Source organism: Mustela lutreola, chromosome 6 (genome assembly GCF_030435805.1).
Source record: "Mustela lutreola isolate mMusLut2 chromosome 6, mMusLut2.pri, whole genome shotgun sequence".
In the NCBI taxonomy this organism is placed as follows: domain Eukaryota; kingdom Metazoa; phylum Chordata; class Mammalia; order Carnivora; family Mustelidae; genus Mustela; species Mustela lutreola.
In genome coordinates, this window is record NC_081295.1 from 138222401 (window position 1) to 138235163 (window position 12763).

Here is a 12763-nt window from a genome sequence, read left to right on the forward strand (position 1 = left end):
AGCTAAGATTAAAAAAAAAAAGAAGAAGAAATTATATCACCATGGAAACTCCAAAAAACTCCCTGTGTTTGATAGGCTAACAAAGATAAGAAGACTTAATCATTTGCCTCTGGACACTTTTATTGTTGGTGTTTTGGTGTTTTTGGTTGTTTGTTTGTTTTTAATTTCTGGTTTGTTTCAGAGGCATATTGAGGTTTTATTAGATTCTGGGGCAAAACCTGGTTCTCTACCTTTGTAAAATGGAGGATGCCACTAAAAGTAAAAACAGTGACAATAACCCACTGTTCTAGATACTCACCAGTTCGAACTGTTGGAAAGTGTGTGTGTGTGTGTGTGTGTGTGTGTGTGTGTGTGTATGTATACAAGTATGGGGATTGGAAGCTATACCTAAATCTATGCAAGTTGGTAGCAGGAGGTAGGTCTAAAGAGATCATAGAGTTAGAAGGAGCACCAAGGACCTACTGACAACTTCTTGATACTAAGTGACCTCTGGAAATTTAAACTCAAGAGGAAAACAGATTACACATGGCATCATTGGTGAATATTGCATGATACCTCCATCTGCTTTCAACATGCCTTATAAAGAACTGATAGGTGACTGATAGGAAGCAAGTAGTAAAGAAGAATTATCTCATTTATTTTACTATTTCTCTGGTGGGGATAACGTAGTAATTTTAACAACAGCAACAACAACGTTGTGGGCTGAGAATTTTGGGATTCACTTATAGGGCTGAGTTTAGCCCCATTGGAAATTACCACTTGCCTTCCACACACAGAAAAAGTAAGAATTTATGACAAACATGTAAAAAGGAATGCTGAGCCTATTGATTTTAGTATCTGTGTAACTTCTTTGAGAGAAGGATGGCTATTCATCACTGCCTAGGCTGAAAATTTCCTTTTGCTTATTTACATGCTATTTTAAAGTTAAAGTAAGTCCCATTTCCAAAGGCATTAAAGTCAAGCTCCGCAAAGCAAACTCAGGGGTGAAAGAAAACTACAGTGCCAGGAATGTTATCATGTAAGTCGTCTCTGAAGAGATCACCTACCAGCTTAAATCAGAATTTGGTTTTGTTTCTGATCCTTTGGAAGAAATAATAGCTTGGTTCCTTTAAAGAGGCAAAATGTGTCACCTCTTTAGAGAAGGGAGAAATTTTGAGCGAGGGGATTGGGAATAACTTTTACCTGCCTCCCCTTTCTATAACAGCTGAGCATCACTGAAGAAAGAAGGAAGACATGTTGGATGAATGTAATCACTCTTCAAGGGAGTGGCTTCACATGTGGAGCAAATGTGGCTCTACGTTGGTGTTATCATGGTAGCTTTTCCATCTCAAAGTAGAGCAGAGGGGGTGGTGAACCCCAGAATCTGTGTGTGCTATCGGCATGTTAAGAATCACTTCACATCTCTGAGAAATGGGAAATGATAGAGCCCAGAAAAGAATGGCATTTCTAGAGTCTGTGCTTTTGTGTTTTTCCTTTGGAAGGATCCAAAGTCGCTGTCTTCCTAAAATGGTTTAATACAGCCAACTTGAGGTCCACCTTTGCACTCATTAACTCTGGAATGAAACAAATCCAAGAAACACAAATAAGGAGTTCCTCAACAATTGGGTCCATTTCATTCCTTGCAAACATATTGTATTATGTTACATCTTAGACCAGCTTGGGAAGTTTATTTGATTTGTGCTGATTTACTAGTTTTGCTGGCTAAGGACTTTTCAGGTACTTAAATATCTTCAGAAGATAGACTATTATTCATAAAGCAGTTCTACAAAGAAAATGTCAGAGATTCTTTACTTAGTATCCTCAAAGAGAGCCTGTGCCCTTGTTGGCATCCTTATTATTTTTTTTCTTTTTTTTCAAAGAAAAGTGTCGTTTGATCTTATAGCTATCAACCTGGTTTTATTTTTATTTATTTACTTGTTTGTTTGTTTATTTTTAACAGCAGGACTTTCAATGTTGTAGAACATCATAAAAGCTTCTCAGCTTGACACCTACTTCTTCTTTCTCTTATTACACAAGATGGGATGCCAGTGGTTCTGGTTTTAAAGATAAAAGAGGGTATCCTGACCGAATCAGAATATCCAGGTTTTAGCCCCAGCTTGTTTCCTAATTTTCTATATGACCTTGAGAAATTTATCTAACACCACAGAGTCTGTTTTCTCTCTTGAAATGTGAGGCTCATAATTCTCTCTCTGACCCTCAGAATGATGGTTATCAGTTCAATTCAGTACACATTTGTTGAACATTTAACTTGGTGCCTGGCACAATGCTAGGCTGAATGAGAGAAGAATCCTGCTTCTCAAAATACATAATGCAGAGAGATGCTGGCTTTGAGCACTCTTTGTAGAATATAAACAACTACACATAGAAGGAATTAGATACCATATGAATCGGCTGATGATTAGACCCTTTCAGCTCTGCTCCTTCCAGAGCATCTCAAAAACAGCTTTGGACCTTGATTCTGGGGTCATCTACATGCCATTGGAAAGAATGTCTACTATGAGCTCTCTGAGCTCCCTGCTCATTGCAATGCTTGGTGTGAAAAGGATGAATGAGCCTCCATATCACTTGAAAGAGTGATATGTGCTCTTTTATTAAATAGGAGTTTTGAATAAATAAGGGCTTAAAATTTTCATATAAGCTTTTAAAAAATTTTTTAAAAATTTCATAAAAATTCAAGTAACCAACTGATTGTTATTTTAGGCAAATACTATTCTAGGGGCTGGAGAGGGTACAAAGATAAGCCACTGACCCATTTCTCTTCACCCTCTGGCTAGGCCAGGTGACCCTCTTATATATTCTTGTTGTGCTATGACTTATGTTAATACTTTTTACAACTGTAAGTCATGTTTATTAGTAATTTATTTGTGAAATATTTGTGGAAACTCTGTGAGGCAAACATTGTTTGTCTTTTTCAATACCATATTCCCAGTGCCCAGTTCAATGCTGACCCTTAGTATTTGTGGATGAATAAGTAATACTGTCATACTAGCCATGAGTACTTACATATTGTCATTGGGGGGAAGGTATACCATCAATATATGTGAATTGATGAATGAATGGCTCTAGATTGAGGATATAAATTCTGGCCTGAGTCCCAAGGTCTTCAAAAGAAGGGGATATTGGCCATTGTTATTTGGTGCATTACACCATTCTGTACTGAAGGGTCTAAAAGACCATATATAATTATTAAGTAAATAGCATATTTACTTAAGTTGGTTGTATTTATTTACTATCTATTAAAGGTATCCAGGTATTGGAAACATTAATTTCTTTACATTAAATTTATTTGATTTCTTTGTTTAATGGAAAATACAAAAGTCATAGGGACATGGTGAGTTAGAGAGGAGAAGGGAGTTGGAAGAAATTGGAAGGGGAGGTGACCCATGAGAGTTTATGGACTCTGAAAAACAATCTGAGGGTTTTGAAGGGGCGGGGGGTGGGAGGTTGGGGTACCAGGTGGTGGGTATTAGAGAGGTCATGGATTGCATGGAGCACTGGGTGTGGTGCAAAAACAATGAATACTGTTATGCTGAAAATAAATAAAAAATAAATCTAAAAAAAAGTCATAGTGAATAAAAAGTTAGAAATACCAGATGTCAATTTGAAGTCAGATGCTAAGAGAGAGAAATCTACATACTCTATGCCCACAAAATCACTCCCACACATATCATATAAGTTTTTGACTTTTTTCAAGGTGGTAAGGTGTGAGATTGCATTTACAACTTGTCTATGATTATAGGTGCAGTGAGTCAAAAAAGCATTTACTTAGAATTATTAAATCAATGCAGTAAACATTTATTAAACATTAAGTATGTACTAGGTGCTGGGATATAAGGCTGAGTGAGGTAAGAGGAAACTAGCAATGGGGGATATGGGGAAACAAGTTAGGAAGAGAAAAAAGACCCCCGAATATGATTGATGTCCCACCAAACGGAATACTCAAACATGACCCAGAGTACTAAGCACAGGTATGAAACATCTAAATCTTTCAGAATACACTATCTGGCACTAATGCTAGACTAACAATCTGGTACATTCTGAATTTAAATAAGGAAATATATTCCATAATCCAGAGATCCTGAGCAGTTAGGAAAACAAGAGGAAGTCACAATAAATCCCTAACTCCTTCCTTCTACCCTTGTGGGTACAGTTTTCTAACACCCGGGAGAAAGGATCTCTCTCTAAGATTCATGGGATGGATCTGAAGCCTGGTTAGCGCTATTAAATTAAAAAACTGACCAATAATTCTCACTGCTTCTGCCCCTGTCCTCACTGGTGTAGTATTGCTATTGATCCCCATTAATGATTTAGTGATTAAGGAGGATAAATTGCCTATGAATGCAAAGCAAGCTGCAGGGCTCCCGGGAACTCAGCTGAACATTCTTCTGTCAATAAGTACTGTACATGCCTGTATAATTTTCAGCCCAATGTCCTAAGCCACCTTGGACATCACTTACAGATCAAGTGCGCAGTATTTTCAGCATCTTTCTCATCTTGCTCTATTTTGTCAACTTCTGATTTCCTCTTGGTTATCTTTTCTACTTGAGCAATGGCTCTCTTTTTAACTGCTAACCCATTACCAGACTGTACAACTCTGTGAGTTCCTTGTTATGAATTAGCATAGCAGCTGTCAGGCTACAGTGTACTGGGCTTTGTGGAGGGCCATTACACAGATCTTTTTTTTTTTTTTTTAATTTCTTTTCAGCTTAACAGCATTCATTGTTTTTGCACCACACCCACTGCTCCATGTAATCCTTGCCCTCTCTAATACCCACCACCTGGTTCTCCCAACCTCCCAACCCCCTGCCCCTTCAAAACCCTTAGATTGTTTTCAGAGTCCATAGTCTCTCATGGTTCACCTCCCCTTCCAATTTCCCTCAAATCCCTTTTCCTCTCTAACTCCCCTTGTCCTCCATGCTATTTGTTATGCTCCACAAATAAGTGAAACCATATGATAATTGACCCTCTCTGCTTGACTTATTTCACTCAGCATAATCTCTTCCATGTTGCTACAAAAGTTGGGTATTCATCCTTTAAGACAGAGGCATAATACTCCATAGTGTATACGGACCACATCTTCCTTATCCATTCGTCCATTGAAGGGCGTCTTGGTTCTTTCCACAGTTTGGTGACCGTGGCCATTGCTGCTATAAACATTGGGGTACAGATGGCCCTTCTTTTCACTACATCTGTATTTTGGGGCAAATACCCAGTAGTGCAATTGCAGGGTCATAGGGAAGCTCTATTTTTAATTTCTTGAGGAATCTCCACACTGTTCTCCAAAGTGGTTGTACCAACTTGCATTCCCACCAATAGTGTAAAAGGGTTGCCCTTTCTCCACATCCCCTCCAACACATGTTGTTTCCTGTCTTGCTAATTTTGGCCATTCTAACTGGTGTAATGTTGTATCTCAATGTGGTTTTAATTTGAATCTCCTTGAGGGCTAGTGATGATGAACATTTTTTCATGTGTCTGATAGCCATTTATATGTCTTCATTGGAGAAGTGTCTGTTCATATCTTTTGCCCATTTTTTGAAATGATTATCTGTTTTGTGTGTGAATTTGAGGAGTTCTTTATAGATCCTGGATAGATCAATCTATACTTTTAATGCCATTCTGATCAAAATTCCACCGGTATTTTTCAAAGAGCTAGAGCAAATAATCCAAAAATTTGTATGGAATTAGAAGAGACTCCGAATTGCTAAGGAAATGTTGAAAAACAAAAATAAAACTGGGGGCATCATGTTACCTGATTTCAAGCTTTACTACAAAGCTGTGATCACCAAAACAGCATGGTACTGGCATAAAAACAGACACATAGACCAGTGGGACAGAGTAGAGAGCCCAGATATGGACCCTCAACTCTATGGGCAAATAATCTTCAACAAAACAGGAAAAAATATACAGTGGAAAAAAGACAGTCTCTTCAATAAATGGTGCTGGGAAAACTGGACAGCTATATGCAGAAGAATGAAACTTGACCATTCTCTTATACCGTACACAAAGATAAACTTGAAATGGATAAAAGACCTCAACGTGAGACAGGAATCCATCAAAATCCTCGAGGAGAACATAGGCAGTAATCTCTTCAATATCAGTCACAGCAATTTCTTTCAAGATATGTCTCCAAAGACAAAGGAAACAAAAGCAAAAATGAATTTTTAGGACTTCATCAAAATCAAAAGCTTCTGCACAGCAAAGGAAACAGTCAACCAAACAAAGAGGTACCCATGGAATGGGAGAAGATACTTGCAAATGATAGTACAGACAAGAGGTTGATATCCAGGATCTATAAAGAACAGATCTTCTTTTTGAATTTTATGCCTTAATTTCTGGGCTGGGAAAACTACACAGTGCATGAGGTGAGGAGGTGATATCCTTCTCCCATTTCATAAGCGTTCTCTCAGAGATCTCAGTGAGCATGTTTAGAAAAGATTTTGTTACTTATTTTATTTTAGAGAGAGAATGACAGAGTGGGGGAAGGGGCAGAGGCAGAGGGAAAGAATCTCAAGCAGATTCTGCACTGAGTTTGGAACGATGCAGGACTCAGTCTCACAACCCTGAGATCATGATCTGAGCCGAAATCAAAAGCCAGACACTGAAACGACTGAGGCACCTAGGGGGATCCCTATTAGGTGGCTAAAATTAATCCCCACTGCCCTTCAGTGGGGATTAATTTTAGATTTAAAAGGGTTTTAGCTTAAAAACTGGCACCAGAATTTTTCTGGAGGGAATGGTCTTGGAAAAGTGTGTAGTCCCCAAAAGCCTAAATGTTGGAAGAACCAAAACAGCAAAATAAAAAACCTTGCTGAGAGAATAAAGAGAGAATAAAGACAGTCTCCTCCTAAGAGAGGATGCAAGAGGAGCACGGGAACAAGGAGGAATGAAAGGATTCAGAGAAGAGACAATAAGGTGGGGAGAGACTGGGATTGGGTTTAAGGAGTTGGTGAAATTTTAAGCCAAGTAGAGAAGAACATAGGCAGTAACCTCTTCAATATCAGCTACAGTAATTTCTTTCAAGATATGTCTCCAAAGGCAAAGGAAACAAAAGTGAAAATGAATTTTTGGGACTTCATCCATATCAAAAGCTTCTATACAGCAAAGGAAACAGTCAACAAAACAAAGAGGTAACCCATGAAATGGGAAAAGATATTCACAAATATCTTCTTGCCATGTTCCTGGAATAAGCCCTCTTCCTACCTCCAAACTCTCAGTTATTTTTTATGAACCTCTAACACTCCCTTTCTTGCTTCTGATTCTCAACAGATGACTTTGCATCACAAAATGGAAACAACCTTGTCTTCCTTCCACTTAATCTAGAAAGACATCACAAAATGGAAACAACCTTATCTTCCTTCCACTTAATCTAGAAAAGCTTCATACTTAACCCATCTTCCACATTGCTCTTGTCACAGTGGAAGGTGGACAGCCACACCTATCAAGGGCTCTTCACCTGTTCCCTGAATTCCACTCAGTCAAGGATTTTAATCCCTATGTTGGTTCTTCTCAACCTTGGCTTTAAAAATCACCTGCAGACCTTTTTAAAAATCCTAAAGCCCAAGAGTGCCTGGTGGCTCAGTCAGTTAGGAGTCTGACTCTAGATTTCAGCTCTGGTCATGATCTCATGGTGACAACTAGGTGTAGAGCCTGCTTCAGATTCGCTCTCTCCTTCTTCATCTGACCCTCCCCTAACTCACATTATCTCTCTCTCTCTAGAAAAACAAAACAAAACAGATAAATCCTAAAGCCCAGGCTACATACCAGACCAACCAGAATGTCTGAGACATAGGTAGTTAACTGCCTGGGTGATTCTAATGTGTAGCCAAGGCTGTGGACTGCTACCTTCTCTCTGGGCAGTAAACTCAATTTTTCTTGGTTTGTCTCCATCTCCATAAAATTGTGCCTAATAAATTCTGTCTTTAAAAAAATTCTTCTGTGACCTTCATATCACCATCTCTGTTTTACAGAAAGTCTTCTTGCAGAACATGGCAATAGCTGTTATCTCCACGTTCTTACTTCCCATTGCACTGTAGTCCATGCCCATCTCTCTGGCTTCTTTCCCCATCCCTGTGGAAAAAAATCTTTCCAAGTTCCCCAGTGACTTCCATATTTCCACAGTTTATGGCTATTTTCTTTCCCTATCCTATTTAACTCATCAGCATCATTCCAAAGAACCAGTTGCTATCTTCTTGATACAATTATCCAGCTCTGTGACACCATGCTTTACTGATTTCCTCTAACTCCTTCTCAGTCTCCTTCTCCTTTGTCTAGGCTCTAATTGCTGATGATACTGAATCTGTGTTTGTTCTTTCTTTAAACTTCCCTGCTAGCTCCTGATGGTGCCCATATTTACATCCCAAGCTCAGCTATCCCTGCGGAGCTCTAGATTCACTGATTCAAGTGACTACTTGATGTTTTCACTTGAAGATCCCACAGATATCACCAAATTAACATTTCTAAATATAATTCTTAGTTCCACTCCTAGATCTTTTCCTCCACTTTCCCCAGTCTTCCTAGTTCTGAAAACAGCACCACCTCAAACCTAGTCAGTCAGATACACGCCACCTAGAGTTATTCTTGACTCCTCTCTCTTCTTCACCTCCCATGATCAACCCCTCTTCATTTTCTGTTCTAAATCCAAAGCATTCTCCAATTCATACCCTCTTCATCTCCACTGCCGCCACCATCCATCATCATCTCTGTCCTGGGCCACAGCTTCCAAACTGATCTGCCTAGTTTTATTCTCATCTGTCCTTTCAGAGATACCTAGGGGAGGGCCCTCTGTTCCCTTTCTGTAATGTAGCATCAAGTGTTGGGCCATGTTATCTCTACACCAGGCAACTCCTTCTGAACAGGGAAACCTGGAAGCTGCTCACCATGTATACAACCGAGGCAGGGATCAGGTAGTAGAAAGTTATTAAACTATCCACTCCCTGAATGATTCTCCTATAAACTCAATGTCAGGCAACATGACTTATCCTTTACAGCTCTGGAAAACTGGAAACATAGATTGAAACGCATGTAGACACATACCCCATGATATGTGATATAAACCTTTTTGGGGATTATACCAAATTTGGGGTAAACCATATCATTTCTAAATACCTTGGAGTGCCAGATAGTTATATGAAATTATATGATTTTCTATTTGTAATGCAAAGAAAATCAATAATGAATCCCTAGTTTATTTATTTTACAAATATGGATTCTTAAAATACAATTTTTTTTACAATAAGCCATGACCAAAGTACTTCGCCATTTCATTTCTTTGCTTTCATTCTCTATTAGACCTCCAAACACTGGTGTTCCTTAGGGCTTAATGCTATATCTTCTTTCCTCTCTGTATTTTCTCCCTAGGTGCAAATGACTCCCAAGTTTACAACTCTGATTCTTGTGTCCAGATTCACAGAATGGAATACCTACTTGTCATCTCTGCTTGGGTATCTACAGTTAACTCCAACTTAACATTTTGAAAATCATAGTGTGTCTCTACACCTTCATTCCCTTCAGTCTTCCCCACCTCTGTAAGCAGCACCACATCCCCTCAGTCACAGAATGCTTTATATCTGGTTGACAAGATTATTGTACACAGGAGGGCACCTTTGAACAGCACATAGCCCTATTAACATCTCCTATTACCATCAGCCTTGGACACCTGTCTCAGAGATAGGATTATCAGGTACAAGATGATGGGGTGGAGAGTGGGGAGTATAGGATTAGCTCAGTGCCATCTGCCAACACTACTGGAACTGATAATTCAAAGTAAAGGTCGGTAGGATTCGGTTTTATATTATATATGAGTAAACAATGTTGTTGTTCACTTATTATCAATAGGTAAGTGCAGCTCAACCCTGATTCAAATGCCATTCTCACAAGCAATATCATTCAAAATCAGCAAAAAAAAAAAAAAAAAAAAAAAAAACAGCCTCATTTTGGAAGATAGTGGAGAGCAATACACAGGAAGTAAGATGATGTGAGACATCTCCCATCCTGTGTCAGCTTTTAATAAGTTTCATGGCGTTATTTTTTAAGATGCAAAAGTGCACCCTCTCCCATTAATGCAGCTGCAATGTTTGCTTCTGCTTCTGGAACTGAAAATCAGCTCCATTCCAAGTATGGAAGCAGTGGGCAGATAAAGAAGGGCAGACACGGGGATGGGGGAAAAGCACTGTGCGTGACTAAGTTTTTAAACTGAATTGAGAGAAATCCTAGGACTTGACCTATTTTATTTGAATATAAGTAGATTCTCCCTTTCTGTAAAACCGAAAGGGAGAATCAGAATAGCAGTAGAGATTAAGTTGTATTATATTAAACTAAAGTTACATATTTGTACATCCAGAGTTATGGTTTATGAAATTTATATCCACTTGGTATTTATGGGATTCTTCCAACTTTCAGGCTTTCTGTTCTTGAATTAGGGAGATAGAGAAGTTTGTTTTACTATGGATAGGATCAACTTTATCCTATTTTTCTGAAGCCAGATTATAGAACCTAACAGTCTTGAAAGCCCATTTTGTTTACAGAGTAATAACATACACAGAAGTGACACCATCAATACCCAGCTCCACAATTAACTAATTGTGCAACTTCAGGCATTCTTCGATTATTTCCTGGAATAAATGTTTACCAGTACTAATTTCACATGCACAGGCTTTGTCCTCATATATATTAAGGACAAATTTCATTTTTTCCCGTCTTTCAACCATGGGAAACAGTGTATGTAGAAAAGGGACATATCTTCTAGAATAATTCTGCTAACCCTCCAAAAAGAGATGCATTGGAAAAAAATGAGGAACTTTTTTTTTTAAATGAGAAAAATGCTTGCTCCTTACCTTCACACCAAGGATTGAAGAGAATGTAGGTGTCTGTTTCTGGGTTTCGGCTGGTACGAAGTATGCCATAAGGGGTCCAGACAGCAACATACATGCGGAACTTCCCCACAATACACTCTGGAGAAGACTGGATGGACAGCCGGACAGACCTGTCCTCTCTCATGACAACTTTGGCCCCCCACTTGCCTTTCTGCAACTCCGGGACGATAGGAACTGGAATGTAGGTTCCCTTGTTCTCCTGAGGGTAGCGACCTTTGAGAAGAGAGAAGAAGTGTTGAGTCTATTTCACAAACCATTTTTGTTCTCACTCTGTCATCTTGTAGCTGAAGATTAAAATAATTAATTGGACTTGAAATCATAAGACTTGGGTTTGAATTTCATTTCTGCTACTGTGTTGCTATGCGACATTAGTTGATTTTCTTCTTTGAAGCTCAGACTTGTCATGTCTAGATTAAAAAAAAAAAAGAATAACAATACTTACAGGAATAGTCATTTGTTAGTTAATGAATTCAAATAAGATGTTTTTCAGGAAACCATTGGTAAAATTTAGTTTTGAGGTTAACACTATGAATTAAGAATTTAGTCTAAATGACTGTAATAAAGACAAATAAAATGTATCCTGAGAAAACTTACACATAAAGTGGAAATATGGTAAAATTCCCTGTTACTTCATTTTTTATTGAAATAACAGCTAAAATTTGTTATGCATGAAAAATTATAGGCAAAGCATCTTACATGGGTTATTTTACTTCCTCCTCAGGTAATATCATTATCGTCATTTACCGATGAAGAAAAAGAGAAGGTAATAGGGATTTGTAGAGGTCAAGTAATTGGCTAGAAGTTGCCAGCATAGGGGAGGAGCAGAGCCCAAGATTCAAATCTAGAGAACTTGCCTCTGGAACCTGAATTCTTGCCCAGGACATAAAGCTAAATCCCTGATACGACTGCCAATAAACACATGTTTCAGTTGAATATGAAGAAGGTCAAATATACAACCTATAAATATAATCCTATTATAGGTAATATAACAAATCGCATTCAGAATAAGCAAAAACACATTTGCCTATCCCACTAAAAAAGCAATTCTAACTTTTAGAAAGCAGAATTTCAGGGAATGATAACTTCACAGTACCCTATTTATTTATTTGAGAGAGAGAAGAAACAAGCAAGCACTAGCAGCAGACAGAGTGAAAGGGAGAAGCAGGCTCCCCGCTGATCAGAGAGCTCAATATGGGGCTCGATCCCAGGACCCTGGATCATGACCTGAGGTGAAGGCAGACACTTAATGACTGAGTCACGGAGGTGCCCTATGCTATGAGGTCTTAAAGGATTCTTTGGTAGGCATATTTTCAAAGGTAGAGCATTCTAAGGAGGTGGTTGCATAAGTTAACTGCTGTGTAATTTTGTGAGATGTTTAATCTTAATGAAAACAATAACTTACACAGTGTAAGTTGGAGAGAAAGAGTAGAACCCCAATGCTTTGTTATGTGTTAGGGGTATCAGTTAATCACCACTCAGGATGAATATTATAAATCCAATAAAGCCTTAAAAATGGTTTGCTGCCAAGGTGCAACATTGTCTAGGTGGTGATTTTGGAAATACCTGGAGCTTAGCCCCTGTGAATGCTGCACATAAATCCTGCAAGAGCTGTTTGTTCAAAGGCGCCTCCATATTTCCTGTGCATGTTCCTCTTTGTGCTTGTTCAAACTAGGAGATAAGGCTGCCCTTTTCTCTGGAGGCATTGTTGCTCTCTGGAGCCCCTAAGCAGTACTGAAGTGTACGCATCAAACTCAATCTCACTAGCTAAATGGGACCATAATTCATTCATTACAGGGGCTCCTGGCAGCTGTTGCCACTAAATACTGGCTTGGATTTAGAAGAAACAGTATTAAATATAATACAAGCTTAGTAAAAACAAGTTTTAAGAGATA

At 38.6% G+C, this 12763-nt stretch overlaps 1 protein-coding gene across 2 annotated transcripts in view; it reads right to left on the reverse strand.

The window, feature by feature from the left end:
* The window catches only part of F13A1 (coagulation factor XIII A chain), a 163860-nt gene that overhangs the window by 103825 nt on the left and 47272 nt on the right, over positions 1-12763 (reverse strand). For both annotated transcript variants that reach the window (XM_059179181.1, XM_059179180.1), the window contains exon 4: positions 10833-11084. In XM_059179181.1, coding sequence (XP_059035164.1) covers positions 10833-11084 — 252 coding nt within the window. The remainder of the gene's footprint in view (positions 1-10832; positions 11085-12763) is intronic.